At 41.9% G+C, this 16,899-nt stretch overlaps 1 protein-coding gene across 1 annotated transcript in view; it reads right to left on the reverse strand.

The window, feature by feature from the left end:
• The window catches only part of dcc (DCC netrin 1 receptor), a 291,775-nt gene that overhangs the window by 139,341 nt on the left and 135,535 nt on the right, over nt 1-16,899 (reverse strand). Inside the window, exons 6-7 of the mRNA XM_069677215.1 lie at nt 16,042-16,196; nt 14,474-14,594 (exon numbers count right to left, since the gene is read on the reverse strand). Coding sequence (XP_069533316.1) covers nt 14,474-14,594; nt 16,042-16,196 — 276 coding nt within the window. The remainder of the gene's footprint in view (nt 1-14,473; nt 14,595-16,041; nt 16,197-16,899) is intronic.

The raw sequence follows: 16,899 nt of genomic DNA on the forward strand, positions 1-16,899 counted from the left end.
TTTAATGAAGTCGTGTCCTCAGCCATGGTAGAAGCACAAAAATCACAGAATGATCTCCAGATGAGCAGATGACCTCGGAGGTCAAACTGAACTGTTGTTTGTGTGTTGCTCAGTTTAACGTTGATGTTATCGCGTGATTTTGCAATTCTCGCGTGATAACGTAGTTTGTGAGTTATAATAAAATGTCACCGATGTGTGTCCTGCTTGTTCCGGTGCCTCCGAGTGGCCAAAAAAGTATGAATGCAGTTTTAGACACCGTGTGTAAATGTCGTGAGGCTGTTTGTGTGAAACATGTGCAATGTGTTTCACACAGTAACTACAGGACAACAAGGTTTGCCTAAAAGGAAATGAATTAATGCTATGATTACAACCCTAATAAACTGTGTGGAATCTAACTCATTAGCTGTTTAAACACCTGTGTTCTGATTTGTAATGAAGGAGCTAGAGCACAACCAGATGAAAGTACACACAGCGACGTCACAGGATGCTTTAAAGTGTTTTACTTTTCTTTATGCGACCTGTAAAAGCTCAACGGTGAGCTGAAGATAAAGAGCAGGACAAAAGGCCGACTTCCTGTTAGAGAAGTCCTTTTTCCAATACGAGCCTTGACCATGAATGCAGCATCATAACAGACTTATTGATCTGGATGTTCGACTGAATCCACACACAAAGGAACACACATACACACAAACATTTCAGTTCCACACACACCTGTCAGAGTTTAAATATTTTATGATTTTTTATGAAAATTAGTTTCAAACAAAATCTTTTTTATGATCAGAAAACAGCTCTGAGAAACATTTGTTTGTTTTTTCTCTGTGTGTTTTGGTCAAATACACACACACACACACACACACACACACACACAGACGCACACACACACACACACACACACACACACACACACACCAGTCTTCTTTATTTTGCTCTCAGGCAAACACTTAATATGTATCTCTACCTGTCACACACACACGCTCACACACACAAACACACTCATCTGGTGTAGGAGGAGAGGAGGCAACCATCACCATAGCAACAGACAGAGACTCCCACACACCCCCACCCACCTACACACACACTCCTGTTGAAGAGTGGGGGTAGAGTAAAGTGTGTGTGCGTGTGTAGAGAGAGAGAGAGAGAGCGGAGGTGATGGAGTAAAAGCATTTCTCTGCGTGTGAGAGATAAGGTGTGTGTGTGTGTGTGTGTGTGTGTGTGTGTGCGCGCTAAGGTCAGATGCTCACTGTGGAATACGAATCTGTCATGGCTGACACACTTCCTCCTCTCTCTCTGTCTCTCGCTTGCCCTGCCCTTCGCTTGACCCTCCCGTCTATCGTTCCTCTTCTTCCTCTCTCTCTCTCTCTCTCTCCATCCATCCATACCCTCGCTCTCTCTCTTTTCTCTTTCATCGTCCACAGGATTGTGTCGGGCGATTTCATTTTATCTCTTATGCTCTCTCTTTTTTATTATTCTCTTCACTCCCTTCTCTCGCTCTCTCGCTCTCTCTCTCTCTTCTCTTCTTCTCTTCCAGCAGACCGAAAATGATCTGTGATGACTCTGTCTCTTCTCCGTGCAGATGTCACCCGACTTCCATTTGCCGCTCAAAATGACGGGTGAGAAGAACAGAAGAATTTTAAAAAAGGGAAATGCCATAAATCCGTCACGTTAATGTGTTATAATGTGTTTCTTCACACGTGTTTTTCTTCACCATTTTCTTCTGCAACATACGACTGGACGAGAGGCGAAATGTCTTCAGGAACTTTAAAGTCACGTTGCCTTTTGGACTGAACTTATAAAAACAGGAAGTGAAGGTTATCGAATAAATGTGGCTGGAAAATGTTGGTGCAGAGCGGTGAAACACACATGCATGCAGGGACGTTGGAACTATGTTCTTGGAGGGGGTGCTGTGTTAAATGCATCAATCTGCTGCATTCCCAGAATGCTTTGCTGACATTCTGTAATATGGCACATTGCTGCAGGTGCAGGGAAGAAGTCAGGCCTTTGAATAACGATTAAAATCCTTTTAAGTAGATCTGGATGTGCAACTTACAGCACATCCATATTTCCATGTCTCATATGTGAAGCTTGGAAGATACGACTTCATGACTTACTGTCCATGTTCCTATGTAAAGATTAAACACAGAACCGCTCGCAGGTCCAGTCTGACTCAGAGCAGGGAGCTGCAGAACCCGGGGCGGGTTCGGATTGGGCAAAAGAAAAGAAGTTTATGAATCTGACAGACAATTAAAGCTTTTCTTGTTTTTACTAAAGAATAGAAGAAAAAGAGGAGAAGCCACAACTGTAGAGCAAAAGACTGGACTGAGTCTGACTACCACACACACACATTCCCACACACACACACACTGCGACCCAGTTTGGCGTCCCTCAGGACCGAGTTTAAACGCTTAAAAAGAACAAAACACAACAAACAGCGTCTCTCCTTACATGTAAAGTAGCAACGACAGCAACGCATGATAAGAGGAGCTAATACAACTGTGAGCGGCTTATATGATGAAGTTATGTAAAACCCACTGACCCCACTGTGAGAGGGAAATAAAGGCTTAGGGATTACTGTTTACCAGTTACATCAAGACAAACAATGGGCGCTCATGTTTCTGTCCAATCAGCTGCATCCTGCTGCTGTTTCCCTTCTTCTGTATCTAACTGCCCCATTGCAACGCCAGTCCCCGCGCCGTCCTCTGAGACGGGACATCCAAACAACAGGAAGAGTAAGAAGCTTTTTTAAAACCAGTTACAGCTGGTGCGTTGCCCTCCTAACCCTAACCACGTTTGTTCGAGAAATATTGTGTAGGATCTGAAGTGACCACTTCAAATACCAAAGTCACACAGACAGACTCACCAACAGAGGCAGCAGCAGACCGTTAGCTCCTGTGTTCTGTGACGTAAAATGACTGTTTTTATGAATAGAGTCTGGTGCCTCTGAAGAGAGCGATGTAACGTCTGTTTGTGGTAAAAAAAAAATCATCTTCCTCTGTAACAAAAAGGTCTCTCTCTGTAGGGATCCGTAGGGTCAGTGGAAACAACTTTTAGTGGGAACACTTTGATCGATCAAGGACTATGTTGCAGCCATTACAGCCTGTTTCACAGCAGCACGCTGATGCAGTTTACAGAAGCATTCCAAAACGTTTTGCACCTTTAAGTCGTGTAAATCAAAAAAATAGCACACTTTCCCTTTAACAGGTGCCTCCACAGGCATTTGTGTGCTTTCCTAAGAATTTTTCCAGCAGTGATGAGATGATTTTGGAAGATAAATGATGTCATACTGCTTATAGACAATTGTATTACAAGTTCTTTAATAATCTCCAAGATCTCAGTTTCATTCTCTTTGGCGCCACCTATGGTGATAAACGGTAAATGCAGGAGCACACGTCCCAGATATCCAGACAGTGCTGCATGTGTGACGTCCACGGTCGGCTCCGGTTGTAACTCTTGATTTTCCTGGCTGATGGTCGCTTTCCTTTTCAGACTGTTTGCTTCATCTGAGCGTCGAGTTTGTTTCTTCTTCTTTGGATTTTCACTTCTTGTTGAAGTTGTATCTGTAGTCATCCATCTTTTCTTTGTTTGTTCAGCCATAGTAGATTACTGTTTACTCACAACACTTGCAGAGAGCGGAAAAGCAGCCGCTTAGCTCCGCCTACCCTCTCTGGCAGACCAACCACTGCTGGCTGATGAAAAACGCGTCACTCACTGGGCGTCGCTTGAGATTTTCTCCGCAAAAGTCACCACAGACAGCCAGTCTGTAATAATACTGCATACTGCAAATGCAAAGGCTTTCATCAGTGGGCCATAGGCTCACCATTGTGTTACCTCCTTCAGAGATAGATAGAGACTTAACAGACATTTATTTACATGGAAATCTTCGAAATGATAACTTGAACATGGAGGACTTGTTGAAAACCTCTGTGCTCTGAAATTACCTTAACAGGTTCATTATGTCATCCTCACACAACCTGATCCAAAGAAGAAGAAGCTGGCAGAGAGGAGAAGCAGGAGGTGAGTGAGGAGTGAAAAATAAGACCCGCCCACGCTGTTTTCCTCCGTCACTTCGGTGCCTCTCTCTGATCATCATCACACATCATGAAGGCAATTCGAACAAATTACAGATGCTTTGCCACATTCATGCAAATGATTCTGCACAATTGCTGTATCAACTGCTTCTGTCATGTTGATCTAATCATTACTTCTCTGCATGAGTCGCTATAATCCAAATGTTTGAGCCAGCTGTAGTAATCTGTCGAGCTCTCTGTTTCTGTGAATGTGTCCTGAAACGAAGAACAGCTCTGAGGTGAGTCTGAACCTTCCCTAATGAAGAACGTGTGAAGCGCTGCAGCGTGAGAGGAGATCTCTGTGGTGACGTGGATGAACGAATCAGAGGTGCAGAAAGAGCGCTGCGTGTGCTTCTGCCTTCGGGGTGTTTCCTGTGTTTACATTTCGGATGTTACGCAGCGCTGTAAAACAAGCTCGTGTTTCCACCTCTCTGTGCTGTGATTACACGGCCTGTTCCCAGATTACTCTACGAACAGTGAAGGCCCGATTCTCTCAGAAACAGTCGTGTGCAGCTTTGTGCTGTTGATATAAAGCCTTTTGTATTTCTAATAACTGTTATTGCTTTTCTACATTACGTTGGTTCAATACCTTAATTATTGTTCAACATTGTTTCAGGTCCAAAAGAAAGAAGCATTTCTCATTCTTTGTTATTGTTTGTTTTAGTTCAATAACACAAACGACGGAGCAGATTACTCTACGGTCTGAACACTTTGTTTCTTCTCAGCCAAACACAATACGATGCTTTTGTCCAAAGCGACATCTGAGTAAAGTTTTTCTCTTAAACTTGTTAAAACTCACTGTGAGTCATCACGTGCACAAAAGTCCACCAAAGCGTCTAAATCTGCGTACAAGTGATTTGCATCGAGTCTGATGGTCAGGTGTCACAAAGCAGACAGAGTCCAGTGATTCTCATCAACTTATTTAGTTACTTAACATATTTCTGCTTATGGAAAGCTGATTTTTGTTTCCAAAGTATGTTGTTGTGTCCTGATAGACTACAGTAACAATGATTTTTTAATGTTCATTGTATTTTACAGTGTTTTTTTTTAAGTAAAGGACAGACAAAGGGGGCGTAGCTCTGCTTTGGGAAGAGCGTGACAGGTAGTTCATTGTGTTGTGCTACGTGTGTACATTATTTCAAGTATGCACCGTCTGTTTGCAAATGTACCAAAGACAACGAGAAACACAGTAACAACAACAGTAACCTTCTCCTGAGTGAGCTGATGGAGTAAGAAGTCACTATCAGGCAAAGTAGAAATGATTCCAGGTTTAACATGAAGATGCAGAAATCTACAGTCCGTTTAAAAATGTTTGTCCTACTGCATAATTATGGAAAGCACAATAACCAATTTCATTTTCAATTCCATCCTGACGCATACTATAATTTGTTTTGTTATAATTGATTAAGAAGCAAATTAATCAAACTTCCAAATAATCACGAAGCAGGTTAAAAATGGAAGATTGAAATGGAAAGACGACGTGACGCGTCCATCCAGAGATAAACGCAATAAAAACAGGACGACGGAGGACGGAGCGCCGAAGAAGGAAAACACAGCAGAGTGCTTTTCTATCACGACTGACGACGGGAGGAGAAAATAAAGACACCTTCATGTGAAACATATGCTGCAAATATACTGGAAGGTTGAGCTACTGGAAGAGGAGAGAAGGAAGGAAGGAAGGAAGGAAGGAAGCAAAAAGAAAAACATGAAGAAGGAAATTAAAGGAGACAATTAGAAAAATAAGAGAGGGAAGAATTAAAGTTCAGAACAGATGACAAGAACAAGATGGCTGACACAGAGACCAACGACTTAAGGTGAAAAAGGTGGAGAAGATTAAAGGAAACAATGACAGTATGAAGGAGGGGAAAGGAAAGGAATGGAAATTTGAAGAAAGGAAAAAGTAGGAAACAGCAAAAGGTTGAAGAAAGGAAACAAGGAAGCAGTCAAGAATGAAGGAAGGAAACAGAGGACGCAATAAAAGGTTGAAGGAAGGAAAAAGTAGGAAGTGGCAGTATGACTGAAGGAAACAGGAGGAAACAAGAGGAAAAAGAAGAGGGCAATGGAAGTTTGAAGTAAGGAAAAGTAGGAAGCAATGAAATGTTAAAGGAAGGAAAAAAGGAAGCAATGACAGAATGAAACAGAAGGGAAGAATAAAGGAAGGAAAAGGGAAGCAATGGAAGGTAACAGGAAGGATAAAGTAGATAAAGTAGGAAGTAATGAAAGGTTGAAGGGAGGAGAAAAGGAAGCAATGACAGTACGACAGAGGGAAACAGAAGGGAAGAATAAAGGAAGGAAAAAGGGAAGCAATGGAAGGTAACAGGAATGATAAAGTAGTTAAAGTAGGAAGTGATGAAAGGTTGAAGGAAGGAAACAGGAGGAAACGTGTGTCCTGACCTTCAAGCTGTAATAAAAACCTATTCATTTGCAATTCAGGCCTTTTCATAGACACCACACACACACACACACACACACACACACACACACACACACACACACACAATGTTTCAACCCATCCAGAATCTGTGACAGGATTGAATAATTGATGTGTAATCACAGTGCAGATGTCAGTGAGGGGATAAATATTAAAAAGTCTTTGTATCAGTTTTCCAAAAGTTTTCGCCCTGGATTCAGTCTTCCAGGCCGATGACAGAGAGGAAGGACTTAAAAGGGGGATAAAGATGCGGTCCAACACGGACCCTGGGAGAGAACAGCAGAATAATGAATGGATGGATGGAAACTAAAAGAGAAAGACGGACAGATGAAAGAGAGACGGGGGTTCAGGAGAAGGACAGGATCAGTGGTCGGATGTTCAAATCCTGATCCAGCTTTCAGATCCGATCCGGACCAGGATTTAACACAGACTGCACTGCAGAGGGGACCAGAGAGGACTGAGGAGACTGTAAAACAGCAAGAGAGAGAGAGAGATAGATGGGGGGTAATGTCTTTCACTCAAGTATGAATACATTAAAATACTAATTGAACACCATTAACCTCTCTCTCTGTCTCTACATTTGTCACACCAGAACATGCACTCTTACTTACTGGATTAAAGCAAATATGAGACGCGTTAATAATAAAATATGTCATCAAGTCAGTCAGAAAAAAAAAACAGATAACAGGACTAAAAAGAGAAAATGCATAATATAATTTGTTGTTTTAAAGGGGTTATGACATGTTTACCACCACGATAGAGTTAGCAAGTTAGCTTCATGTTTGACGTGTTGACTGAAGAGGTGCAATCAAATATGGTTTCCTTGTCTGTAAAGTGGTTTCACTTTGTTGACGTATTTACAGAGAAAAAGCTCAGAGGGTTTTTTTTAGCCTCTCTTGGCTCTCAGTTTTGTTGCAGCACATTTACAATTTCTAAAGTCTCGCAGCTCATACGAACATCGTTTCTTGCTGTTTGAAGAAAACAAGCTGCAATAAAAAAGTGGTGATTTGGATCAAGTAATATATCCAAAACCAAAACCGGCCACTGAGACACAAAGGAAGTGGGAAGCAGAAATGAAAATAGAATGAACTAATGTCAGTAACTGGGCACCGCTTGTGATGTTTTCTGTAAGCTCGACCACCATTGTGTTACCTCATTCAGCGATAGTGACTTAACATCAAAAAAATAATACTAATGATGTGAGCAGCTTCAACATACACTTCCTGTTCAGTACCAAACAACAAACAGAGTTAGCAACTAGCAGAAGAAAGCTTAGCATTCCACTGCTAAAGAGCCAGACATTGTACTTCAAGTTAGACCAAATTAGAGCTAAAAGGAGAGTAGATATTGGATTTAAATTCACCAAGATCTTAGATTGTTTTTGCTTAAGATTATCACATCTTTAAACCCAAACTCCAAAAACGACATAGGCTACCATAACTACACCTTCCTACAGGAGGATTCACTGTCGGCGTTTCTATCAGAACAGGAAACGACTATTTCAGCACACCTACTGAGCGACCTTTAATCAACGTAAATGCAGCACTTTCAGTACTTTACTGAAGAAGAAGAATTGATGAAGAAAAGAAAAGTATGACTCACTTTCTGACAGCTAACCGTTAGCATAATGATGCTATTGTCTGAGATGACTCAAAGCCTATAGCAACAGCCTTCAGAGTCACACGATGATTGATTGACGCACATGCAGACAAATCAGTATGGGATTCAGACGTGGTGCATTGCTGATGATTTAATATTGGGTTAGATAATAATGAGTGAGAGAGAACTTTACATCTACATAAGCACTGAAAACGTATAAAACCAGGACATTTAAGTGATTTACAGAATTTTCTCAGCACACTGGAAACACTGAAACCGGGAAATTCTGGACAAACAACTATGTCTGGCCATGAAAGGTAAAGTTAGCTACTAGCTACAAAAGAAGCTAAGCATTTAGCAGGTAGAGAGTCGGATATTTTGCTCAGGGTTGGAGAGCAAACGAGATAAAAAGTGTGCCGAATGAATTGATGCAAATTGTTAGCTTAACTGCTGCTGCTAAGTTGTGACACAGTTAACTGTTTGGTCTTTAGCTCTCCTTTGAGTTTCACAAGTTTTAGCTTGTTTACTAACTGATAGCTAACTAGCTAGGCCTAGGTGAATTTAGCTAGCCTCCAATGTGCATTGTTAGCTTGTTCAATTGTAGCTGCTAAGTAGTGACACGGTTAGCTTTCTGGTCATTAGCTCTCCTCTTGTCTTGTTTGACATATGCTAGGCATAAATTAGCAGACATGTAAAGTTGGCTCCTGGATACAAAAGAAGCTAAGCATGTAGCAGCTCCAGAGACAGTTTTTTTGCTGCTTGGTGGAGACCAAATAAGAGATTAAAGGGTGAGAGAATATTGGATTTATGTTCATTCAAATGAATCATAATGTTCCTTTTTGATATGGATTTGTTAGCTAACAGCTGCTAAGTTGTGACATGGTTAGCTGTCTGATCTTTAGCTCTCCTTTGTGTTTCACAAAATATTTTATATTATTCACTAACTGGTACCTAGCTAGGCATAGGTGAATTTCGCAAGCAATGAGCTATGCTAACTTATATCCAGTACGCTATAAGTCATGTTGTGTACATTGTTTCTATATCGGGTGAGGTAATAATGAATGAGGCAGAGAATGATAAATGTTTACGTAAGCTCAAAGAAAAAGGACAACATTGTGATTTTAATAACGCTAAAAACCACAACATTTTGTCTGCACTCTGGACACCTTGTTCGAAACAGAAGGCTTTTGTATTTGCCTGTCATGCAAATATATTGTTAGCTTGTTCAGCTGCAGCTGCTAAGTAGTGATTAGCTCTCCTCTGGTCAGGTTTGACATATGCTTGGTATAAATTTGCAGACATGTAAAGTTAGCTACTGGCTACAAAAGTGAGCTAAGCATTTAGCCTATACATCAGTAGCTTGTTTAACAGCTGCTGCTAAGATGTTACTCCCCTCCTCTGTTTCACAAGACCTTTAGCTTTTCAAGACTTAGCTTGTTCGCTTACTGTAAGCTAACTAGCTAGGCACAGGTGAATTTAGCTAGCCTCCAATGAGCTATGCTAGCCAATAACCAGTTTCAAGTGTTGGTAAACGCAGCAATGCTATTGTAAGCTAGCAGACATGATCCAAACTTCCACCACAAATGAAATCTGGGACACAGTTCCTAATAGTGCTACCTGTAAACTCATCAAAACAAGTCAATACTGTTTAATTTATTATTCTGTTGATTTGTTGTGTTTGTGAGAGGGAAGACAGAGAGGGATTATGTTAGCAGCAGCACGGAGAAAAACAGAACGAAAAAGAAAATCTATATGAGATGTTAAGACCCCTGCGTGTGGAGTCAAACAGAATCAGCACCTGCATGTGTTCTGCATTAATGAAACCACTCAGCTACCCTGTGTGTGTGTCTGTGTGTGTGTGTAAGTGGGTGTGTGTCTGTGTGTGCGCTGGTATTTTACCTGAGTGAAAGATGTATTCGTTTAAATGCCTGTTGGAGAGATTTTAAGTAGGCTATGTAAGTGAGAGACAAAATTGTCTGTGTGTGTGTGTGTGTGTGTGTGTGTGCATGTGCGAAGAGACACTCCAAGTATCAAGGGGCCTGGCATCGCCAAGGGTAACAAGGTGGTATGCTGACAATCACACACACACACACACACACACACACACACACACACACTCCCGCCGTGATTTCTCGTGGGAATGTCTGATTGGCCGCTGTGAGCCTGGTGGGATGCTGGGTTCCCGTGGCGATAGTAACCAAGCGATAACACCAGCCATCTGACCCTCTTAATGTCTTGGTGTGTGTGTGTTTGTGTGTGTGTGTGCGTGATGCCATCTGTGCTGCTGGCTCAGGGGAGGCAACAAACTGAACAGTGATTAAAGTAGAGAAAAAGAGACAGGCAAGTGAGAAAGAGGGAGAAGGGAGGAATAAAGAGAAAGAAACAAAGAAAGAACAACAAGGTTCCTTGATAACACCGCTAGTCAGTCAGCCAGCTATTAAGATATGTAGCATGTGAGTTATTCAGCCACATGTACAATGAGTTCATAAGTTAGTTCATTAGTAGGCTACTTAGTTTGCTGCAAATAAGTCAGTCACTCAATTTGTTAGTTACTTAAATAACGAGCAGTCAGTGTATTAGTTTCCTGCTTAGCTGACTCACAGACAGTAAATCAGTCAGTTTAGATAAGTAGCATGTTAGTTATTAAACCAATTACATATGTCAGTCAAAGAATTAGTCAGATAGTGAGATACATTGGCAGGCAGTTAGACATTAGGTCAGTAAGTTAGTAAGATATCTAATGTGTTCATCAGTCAGCAAATAAGTTAGCAAGTTAGTTAGCTGCATATAAGTTGTTAGTTAGTTAGCTAGTAAGTTAGCTGCAAATATGTAGTAAGTTAGCTATTTAGCAGTGTTGTGACCAAGTCATTTTTGCTCAAGTAACATATAAGTCTCAAGTCGTTATGTAGGTTATGTCAAGTCAGGTCGAGTCCTTTGTTAAGGCAAGTCAAGTCCCAAGTCAAGTCACTTTTTTATCCGGTCTTTATAAAGAGAAAACACAAGGTGTTAGCAGCCCGTCTAATAATGATGTTATTGGCCAGTTTATAAAATCTGTTCAAAAAGTCTGACAGTGAATTGTATCTGTGTTATCTTGGCACAGACGCAGCCATGATGATGGTCTGCTCTGAGACCGTGTTGAGTAGTAACGAGTACGACTGATGAGGCTTCTCTTTGGGGGCTTTGATGTTGCGTGTTGCCATAGGGATGAGTTTGACTGACAGCCAATCATGACAATCACACGACGGGAATCTTCGAGTTCTTTTTTGAGCCCGTTGCCTGCGCCATCAGCTCATCCTGCAGGAAAACACTGCACAGCCAAGCGCTGCTGTTGGGGAGTTGGTCGAACTTATAGTCTATCTTCATGTGATTAACTGCAAAGTAGGCAGTGAATAAGTGAGTGAGAGAAAGAGGTAGTTAGTTGGTTAGTTAGTTAGTTAATCAGCTCAGCAATATAACCAGGCAGTTGGTCATTAAATAACGTAATCATATTGTGGATGTTTAGTTAAGTTAAGTTGGTTGGTTTGTGATTAAAAGATACCCAGTTGACATGCTAGATAACATGTTTGCCAGTTAGGTAGATAACCAGTATGTCAGTTAATTATGATGCTAGTTACCTTGTAGATTGTATTCTAAGTAGCTAGGTGGTGGGTTAGTTCCTTTTTTAACTAGTCACTGCCTGCACACAAGCAACAAACAAGTACTTTAGCTAAGAAGTGGTTGGATATGTTAGTAACCATTGTGTAAGTTATTCAGTGTGCTGCTCTGAGTTTTCTTCTTTAATGCTGGGAGGCTTTTAATTTGAAAAACATGTGAAGGAAGTGTTGACTTTGCAAGGACAGTAAACTGCAGTAACAGGAAACGTAATTATCAGATGGATTATCCAGGTTGAACAAACAGGATCACAACAACAGGGAACAAAAAAATACAGTGTGAATATAACTGAACTCACTTTCTGCTGGCCTTTGTTATCCACACACACACACACACACACACACACACACACACAAACACACACACAGGTCCGTTTCGATGCAGAGTGCTTTTATTGTGCTGACTCAGATTTTCAGCAGACTGGCTGAGCTGTTCATATATTCATGTCTGTGTTTGTCTGCGTGTGTGTGTGTGTGTGTGTGTGTGTGTGTGTGTGTGTGCGTGTGTGTGTGTGTGTGTGTGTGTGCGTGCGTGTGTATGTGCATCAGATGGCAGTAACTGCTGTCAGACCACATGACTAACTGAATTTTAGACCCGACACAAACAGCAACACAACACAACAAACAGCGAGTGTGCCAGCGCACGGCGCCTCCTGCTGTTCTCTCAGCTGTGACTGAAACTCAAACTGAGCATCACAACAGGAGCAAGGCCTGCTGGGAAACGCTCACTGAATCACTGCCCATTGTTAGAGCTCAAATAACTCAGGTGCATTCACAACCTATTTGGTGGTGTTGTTAAAGTTCGGAGGCAGGAGCATAAACATTCACCTAAAACACACACGCTGTATGTCCTCTTAAACCTGCTCTGCAGAGACACAGCGTAAACCCTCCTGCTGAGTCAGATGTTTATGGAAGTGAAATAAATTCCCCAAAACAAAAACAAAGACATGTTTATTCAAAAAATAATAAAATATGGCTTTTGTATATTTTCTTTGTTTTAGTTTATTTAGTCTTTTTGAATCGATGTTTTCTGTCCTTTTTTCTACCTTTGTCTGATGTTATATAAACTCCATTCATCTGTGAAGGGCTGAAAAATTGAACTCAATCAAACATAAATTGCAACTGTACTTTAAAAAAACAATCCAAGGCACTCTGTGAGATTTATGTAGAATTAAAAAGCCTGTATGTTTCACCTGGCAAAATGTACTTTACAAATAGACTGTGTGAAGGACGGACTCTAGCTGTGTCCCGATCCGCGGGCTGCAGCCTTCGAAGGAGGCGGTCCACGGAGGATGCTTCATTCATAGCCTGCGTAGACCGTTAAAGCCAAACTGAAATGAGACGGTCTGGTCTACCGTTGCATCACCAAACACTGCTCCTGTTGCCTAGCAACAGGTAGCTAGTAGGCTAACAAGCTAGCATAACTAACGTCGCGTAAGTTAACCTATTAATTTAAAGATAAACATATGTAACACAAGCTATTCGATTGAGTTGAAACCAAAAAGTTTGACATTTTAAGGTGTCTTCCTCGGCCGTTAAAAAGTCCGCCTTCTCGTTTGAAGTGGCGCGCAATGCATCCTGGGATACGGTGGGCCAGGAAGGACCCTGTGACCTCGTATAGCAGAGTTGCAGTTGAAAGAAGCTGCCTGTGGTGATTGGGCATAAAGAGGAGTGGATCGAGGGCGAGCAGTGAAAACTATAAAAAGAACAGCTCTCGCCTACGACTCAGTTCCCGTCGTTCGCACCAAAGAGCCGTTCAAAAGAATCGGATCATTCGAGAACGTCACAACACTAGTCTGTTTAAAAATGGCAGAATGGTCTCGTTCAGTAGAACCGACTCACTGCATCGACACAGAGACACATTCAAACCTGCTGTATACTGAATATATTGTAGGTCCACTTGTCTCTGTACTGTAGTTATACATATTCTCCTTTGAATATTGTTATTTTATATTTTATTACATATATAATTCAGTCATAGTCAGTTTTTGTCACTATTATGACAATATATAAATAACAGCAACAACAGTATGTTTTTATCTTTTTATTGCTCCCTCTACTTTTTGTCTATTTTCATAACTTGAGTGCTTTATTTAATTGGTTTCTTTTGTGAGTAAATTTCCCGTGTGGGCGATCAATAAAGCTGATCTGATCTTTCTGTTGAGTGTGAGAGCAGCAAGCGTTGCAGAATGATCTGTTCTTATTCTGAAGTAGTAGTAATGATCAGCTGATTGTGCTTCTGAGGGGCAGACAAACACGTGCCTTTCTTAATTATAATAACATTGAAAAAATATATACATTTGTATCTGTGCTGTGATTAAAATGCTTCACTTCAGCCTTTCGTCTTTGCTGTCAGAGCAAAGTTACACCAGAACAATAAATCACACGTTATAGATGCATGTTGAGTTACTGACATCTGAATGTGGATGAACCCAGTCACAGACTGTCACAGGCTGTTTACAAGCCGTCTTTCACACTGTAAGAAAACAGGGCTCATTTTTGCACGACTCATAATTGATCAAAATAAATCAATAAAGGAGTTACAGCATAAAGTTGGAAATCAGGTGATGTCACAGGAAATGCAGCGGAAATGAGAAACAAAGACAACAGGTGACGACAGCAAGTTTATCGATGAGCAGCGACAGGGACACCACATGTATCAGCCGTGTGTGTGTGTGTGTGTGTGTGTGTGCGTGTGTGTGTGTGCGTGCGTGTGTGTTTCGTCCTACCTGGCTCTCGGAGCAGCAGCTGAGCCATCGCCTGCGAGCTGCCGGCTGAGTTCTCAGCGACACACTGATAAAATCCTTCGTCTGACTTCACCAGACCCAGAATCTGCAGGTTGCTGCCGTCCTGGAAAACAAACACGACGGGTCAATAAAAGCAGTCAGGTGTGCAACAAAGTCACAAACACGTGTATGTTGGTTTACATGTGTGTGTTATCTCTGAAGGTTACAGGATGAGAGATTATGAGTGATATCCAGATTATCAGATTATAAAACTACATGTTTTCATTCATTATTTTGTTCGTATCTTTTCTACTTTGCCGTTTACTAGACCGCTGTTAAGGAACTTTTAATTAAACAAAACTTCCTGATGTAATTCTTTTAAACCACAGACACTTAATGCTAATGTTAAAAACAACGTGTTAGGTCGCAAGCTTCCATGCAAGACAGTGAAGCTCCTCCACTCAGGTGGGCTGCATGTGCGAACGCAGACAGACACTTTTTTCACCCCGACTTCATGCAGACTTTTTCCTGCCAGCCTCCTGGTAAAACGTCTGCAAGAAGTCGGGGTGAGCCGTAGCACCACGAGCGAGTGGGCGGGGTGATGCCAGAAGAGCGACACATAAGGTTGAAGAAGAAGGATCGTTTACAAGACGACAGCAAAGATGTCTGCAGACTGGAGAGAGGAGAGAATCAGGAGCCTATGAGGGCTGAGTTGCAGGGACCACAGCGTGCTTTTTTACGTCATGAAACCCTCAGCCCAACAGGGAAGATCTCCCGCTGTGAGGGACGTGTGTGAAAGGAAACTCTGGAAAAGGTCAGGAGTGCATGTGTGAGGGCTTAAAGGGCTTAAAGTAACATTATCTTAATCTAAACTCCTCCCTTTTTCTAGCTGTGTCCCAATCGGGGACGTGAGCCTGTGTATGCCGTTAAAGTCGAACTGAAATGAGACGGTCTGATCTACGGAGCATTTTCTGTTTGTGTCATCAGCTGTTCCCGCCCCTTACCCTTGTGTCACCGATGTTAGCAGGCTAACTACCTAGCATAACTAACATCACGTTTTTAAAGATAATTTGATGTTTGAAGGGCCCTTTCGTTTTTGTAAACATGTGTAATACTCTACGCTATTCGATTGAGCTGAAACCAAAAGGTTTGTTCCTACAGCCACTTAGGAGTCCAACATCTTGTTGGAATTGGAGCGCAATGCATCTCGGGATAGGATGCAGCCGATGGATCCTTCGCGGCCGGGGAAATGGAGGATGCGTTTGTCGGCCGCATCTGAAGGAGCCTTCGAAGGCCCCTGGATTGGGACACAGCTTCTATATACTCCATTTCTTTCCCTGTTGCTCGGCAGTAAATTTTACGTACCTGACTCAGCAGTTTCATATCTGGGAGGAATACTTGTTCACAGTTCTGCACCGACTATGCTGGATGGTACATTCTTTCTGAACATGCTAATTTCTGATTAAAAATCCACGTATATATTTGGATGCATGTGGTCCACATGGTGATTAAAAGAGGGTTTTTTCTCGTGTGTCCGTGTATGTAAACAGTGGGACCTCTGTTTGACTCACCACTATCTGAAAATAGTCACTGGGGATGACTTCCTCTCCGTTCTTTATCCAGCGGACGGTCGGCGGCGGGTTTCCCGTCACCGCACACTCCAGCTCGATGTCGGTGGACTCGTAGGCGTACGTGTTGGTCGGGTAGTTCAGGAACTGAGGCGGCACTGCAGAGAGACACAAAACAACACATAAACAACCGAGTAACCATCCCGACCTCCTCCTCCCTGCTGGAGTCAAACGGTGAATCAGCTGTTACTGTAAGTGTGATTGTTCAGGACGTTTATCTGTTGTCCTGCAGGATTGTTTCACATTAGCGAGTTTCAGTTGATTATAAACTAATTAACACGATTACAACGCGAGTCCTCAGCTTGTTACTGAAGAGCCCAATGAGTCTGATCTCATTAGCCTCCGTGGATCATCACAAGTCCATCTCATTGTTGTGCATTCATATTTCCAGGTGTTTATCTGCAGCTTGTTGCTCAGACAGTCCACATTTAAACGCTAGCTAACAGGCTAATTAATGATACACAGCAGGGACAGATTACAGTGAGCGGTTATCATCATCTAACAGGACAGAAGACGAGGATTTATGAGCACAAAGAATATGTCTGCAGTCTCACAAACTCAATCATCTTACGTAGCTTTAAAATGGACGAAGAATCTATCCAGAGTGTTTGTAACACGCTGAACTAGAAAAGTCATTAAAAGTTTATGTTGCTCTGCAAAAAGTTGTTATGAAATTCTAGTTCAAAAGTTTCCAAAGATGCCAAAATGTCAGGTTAAGTTTCACATCCAGACATCGACAATGTCCCCGTCTGAGGGGAAGATGTAATCACAAAATAACACGGAGACTTTGGTTTGAGGATT

The sequence above is a fragment of the Semicossyphus pulcher genome, unplaced genomic scaffold, assembly GCF_022749685.1.
Source record: "Semicossyphus pulcher isolate SPU_LCO1_2020_fin unplaced genomic scaffold, fSemPul1.0.p SCAF_28, whole genome shotgun sequence".
NCBI classification, from domain to species: Eukaryota; Metazoa; Chordata; class Actinopteri; order Labriformes; family Labridae; genus Semicossyphus; species Semicossyphus pulcher.